Source organism: Pteropus alecto, unplaced genomic scaffold, assembly GCF_000325575.1.
Source record: "Pteropus alecto unplaced genomic scaffold, ASM32557v1 scaffold49, whole genome shotgun sequence".
Lineage (NCBI taxonomy): Eukaryota > Metazoa > Chordata > Mammalia > Chiroptera > Pteropodidae > Pteropus > Pteropus alecto.
The window spans coordinates 504,567-505,716 of NW_006443131.1; the positions used below are offsets into that span (position 1 = coordinate 504,567).

The 1,150-nt window shown below is 45.9% G+C and overlaps 1 protein-coding gene across 1 annotated transcript in view; it reads right to left on the reverse strand.

The window, feature by feature from the left end:
* Nucleotides 1–203: 203 nt before the first annotated feature.
* Nucleotides 204–1,150, reverse strand: part of LOC102890692 (histone H2A type 1-H-like) — a 1,572-nt gene continuing 625 nt past the window's right edge. The window contains exon 2 of the mRNA XM_025040838.1: nt 204–214. Within this exon, the coding sequence (XP_024896606.1) occupies nt 204–214 (11 nt within the window). The remainder of the gene's footprint in view (nt 215–1,150) is intronic.

Genomic DNA, 1,150 nt, shown 5'->3' on the forward strand with positions numbered 1-1,150 from the left:
GTTCTAAATGCACCCAAATTCTGATGTAATTTCACTTAATGTTGGAACTACATGAACATGAACTTTCACTCACAGCGTCCTCGTGGCAAAGCCCTCCCACTGGGTTTCACAATTTTACTGGGTTTCTGTGAAATGGGGTCAAAAATCCCGACTTGTAAATGGTACAAGATCACCGTGCCTTTTCGAAGTCCTTCTGAAGCCCGTTAGGCTCGGCCTGAAGGACACGACCGGGGACAAGCAGTGATGCGTTCCTGCTTACCAGGGGTGAGGGCCCCGCAGAGTGGGAGACGGGCGGATTACAGGCGGTGAGTCCACTTAAAATACAAAACAAATTCTCTCAACACCGCCCAGCCTGGAGGGTGGTTTTATTGCTTTGTGGGGCACTAACTCTATTTGCATCTAAATGTCTACCTTTCCTCACATTAACCCTTGTTGTGTCCAGAATAACCAGACCCAACTTTAGTGCTCTTAACCAGGAGACAGTTTATTAGCCGGCGGCTGTCCTTGCAAAGGAGCAGCCTCGAAATGCCAAGATACAAGGTTTTTAAGCCCCAAATCCCATTCCTCATTCTGTCTTAAACACAAAGGTCCATCTTTCTCCTATTCACTACCTGTCAACCCACTGGTCAGGTGTGCAAGCGGGAAGTACAGAAGCAGAAAGCTTGTGTTAGAATGTTATGTTCCTATGGGTGATTGCCTATGTTCCCATGGACAATAGCCAGTGTTCCCATGGGCGATGGCCAAACAGTAATTTTCAGCTTATATACAATTGATTATTTTTCATGCCACGCAAGCAAGCAGGGTTACACAGGCTAAAATTGGCAGTTAGCGTATGAGCTCATTGTTACAAGTTTCATGATTAACAGAATGCAGTTAGCGGTTCCAGAAACTAGACCTAAGGTATAGACTTCCCTTGTTCAGTTTCAGGTTTTAATTATCCTTTAACCCTTTCACATTTCAGCAGGCTATCAAAACCTGAGCTTAGGTTCCCACCAGGTTCCCACTTTGCTTCTCCCCGGGCGCTAATAGATGCATGCTGTCCTTCTCTGTGACCTGGGACAGAGACTGGCCTTATCGCAGCTCAAATCATGCCCCTCCCCCTCACTTTTTGGATCTATAAGTAATAAATCTTGTGACTCTGCTTCATTTG